Source organism: Sinocyclocheilus rhinocerous, unplaced genomic scaffold (assembly GCF_001515625.1).
Source record: "Sinocyclocheilus rhinocerous isolate Xijiao unplaced genomic scaffold, SAMN03320098_v1.1 scaffold466, whole genome shotgun sequence".
Classification (NCBI taxonomy): Eukaryota; Metazoa; Chordata; class Actinopteri; order Cypriniformes; family Cyprinidae; genus Sinocyclocheilus; species Sinocyclocheilus rhinocerous.
This window is the reverse complement of record NW_015631145.1, coordinates 539,759-542,334: the sequence shown is the minus strand read 5'-3', so window position 1 is coordinate 542,334 and position 2,576 is coordinate 539,759. Positions and strand designations below refer to the sequence as shown.

General features: G+C 38.2%; 1 protein-coding gene across 1 annotated transcript in view; it reads right to left on the bottom strand.

The window, feature by feature from the left end:
* Nucleotides 1-2,576, bottom strand: part of robo2 (roundabout, axon guidance receptor, homolog 2 (Drosophila)) — a 351,523-nt gene that overhangs the window by 20,193 nt on the left and 328,754 nt on the right. The window contains exon 20 of the mRNA XM_016554373.1: nt 916-1,043. Within this exon, the coding sequence (XP_016409859.1) occupies nt 916-1,043 (128 nt within the window). The remainder of the gene's footprint in view (nt 1-915; nt 1,044-2,576) is intronic.

Here is a 2,576-nt window from a genome sequence, read left to right as displayed (position 1 = left end):
TAAACATATTTTCATTCATATATTACATAAGTAAAATAAATAATTAATCATACTGAATGTTCGTTTTGTGAATATGCAATACTTTTGGTGTGAACAGGCCTTTAGTTTCTTTTCATCCTTTCCCTTTGACTCACTGCTACTATATTTCATTTGCATTTTTCCTTCGCACTTGTGAAGGAGGAAATAATGCTGTAACTCTACATGTGTGTGTATATGTGTGTACTGAAGAGAAAATGATATACAGCAGCTGCATCTGCACCACTCAAGCTGCGGCTGTCCTTCACGACTCACTGCTCCCCCACCATCTTTTCCTCGCTCCCCCACCACCCCCTCTCCTCCGCTATCGGCCCTTCCTCTGTCTGACAGTGGGTCAGAACCACAGCCATTAGTTTCAGCATGACAGCAGGATGCGGGTGGCGATATAAGTCTGTCACAGCGCATGATAAATAAATGTGTGTCCAAAAATGGCCGATGCAATATGCATACAGGTGTTCATCTTACGGACAACAGTAGGACATCCTGAATGAATCATTGCCCAGAAATATAAAAGGGAAAGAGGACATTTTTTTCAACTGATGGAGAGAACTTGCTTTTATCACTTGACTACAACCAATTTCTCCAGTTTAATATTTCTTAAATTCCTAGCCAATGCAGCAATGGGTCTAAGAGTCGATTATGATAAATAAATGTGTGTCCAAAAATGGCCGATGCAATATGCATACAGGTGTTCATCTTACGGACAACAGTAGGACATCCTGAATGAATCATTGCCCAGAAATATAAAAGGGAAAGAGGACATTTTTTTTCAACTGATGGAGAGAACTTGCTTTTATCACTTGACTACAACCAATTTCTCCAGTTTAATATTTCTTAAATTCCTAGCCAATGCAGCAATGGGTCTAAGAGTCGATTTACCTCCACGGCCGAAGTTGTTGAGGTCGTTGGGTCCTCCAGAACCGCTGTTAACAGGCAGACTGGTGGCCGGCCAGGAGTCAGCGAGCCAGGGGTATCCCGAATCACTGGCATTCAGCAGACCAGGACGACTGCGGGAAGACAAAACATGCATTTGAGACTTGATTCTCTATATTCTGAGTTTCCACAGTTTGAGCAATGAATCTCCATAACTTTCCAACTCATTTGTGATGATTGGATATGGATTTTTTTTTTTTTTAAATAATATAATGGACTGAAGGTAAAATCTAGTTTCATTTAAAGATGAAATTATCTGGAAAAAATTTATTATTATTATTATTATACAATTACAAGAATACATTTATACAAAAAATACAGAATAAAAATAAATAATTTTAAACAAAGACAGCATTTTTCATTGTATCTGTGTAAGAAAACAAACAAACTGAAAACCCTTCTGTACATGCCGACACACCCTCAATTAACAGATCACCCTCACTATAATACACCATCTTTAGCTCACCGAACTCTATGTTTTACAGCACACTCCTCCACATCTGACAACCACGCGTGTGTACAAGCTCACACACAGGAGTTTCATTTAACAGGTGTTGTGTGTCTTCCCAAGGGTGTGTGTGGCATAAAGGCATCATTAAGACTTTAAGCTGTTAGTCATATATTTCACAATTAAATCAAATTCTGATAAGCAACAGGAAGCCCAAGAAAAAAAAAATATTTGTTTCATTCATATATATATATATATATAGTTAATTATTCATTAATATATACAAATGCCCATGTAGTTACTATACCTAATACTACCCAGTACTTTCTTGGATAAGTACACTCTAAGTACAGGTACTGTAAAATAAAGTGTAACCAAAAATGTTAAAATAGCCTACACAGTAAAGTTTTACTATAGGGAATGCAATTTCCTTCAAACTGAAGAGCTGGTAAATTGAGCTCACCAGAGAAAAATGGATGTTTCATGAGTCTGACTTTGATTTCTCAGGTAAACAACCACACACACATGCATAGTGTTCCAGCCAGTCCTCACAGGGATCATTTGTACAAGCTCACACACAGGAGTTTCATTTAACAGGTGTTGTGTGTCTTCCCAAGGGTGTGTGTGGCATAAAGGCATCATTAAGACTTTAAGCTGTCACGGGTGAGTGCTGTGGGCCATTACCACCACTTTACTGTGCAATCACCTCGCTGATGCTTGTTGTCATGGGCAACAGATGCTGAGGAGAGCTTGTGTTTTTACCCCATCCCTTCTTTTGTGCTGCTAAAGCCACACTCCCACTATAAAAATTGCTGTTTTTTTCTATTCAGAATGAGCGCAGATGGAAATTAAGAGCCATTGGTTGAGGAAGGTTGGGAATATAACAATAGAGGAATGGAGAACGAGTGGAGAGTTGGATGAATGAAGCGCTCAAGGACACCTTCATTTTTTGGCCCACATCTCTGTATTTCGCCTTTCATCATTGTTAGAGGAGCAATTTGTGGTCATGGTCGTGGAGATGGAGCAATGCCAGTACAAACAGAAGATTTTGAAAGAACACAAAGACATGAGCATAAACCAAAAGACATTTTTAAAAGCAAGTGAGTCCACACATTATTGTATAATAATAATAATAATAATAATAATTATTATTATTATT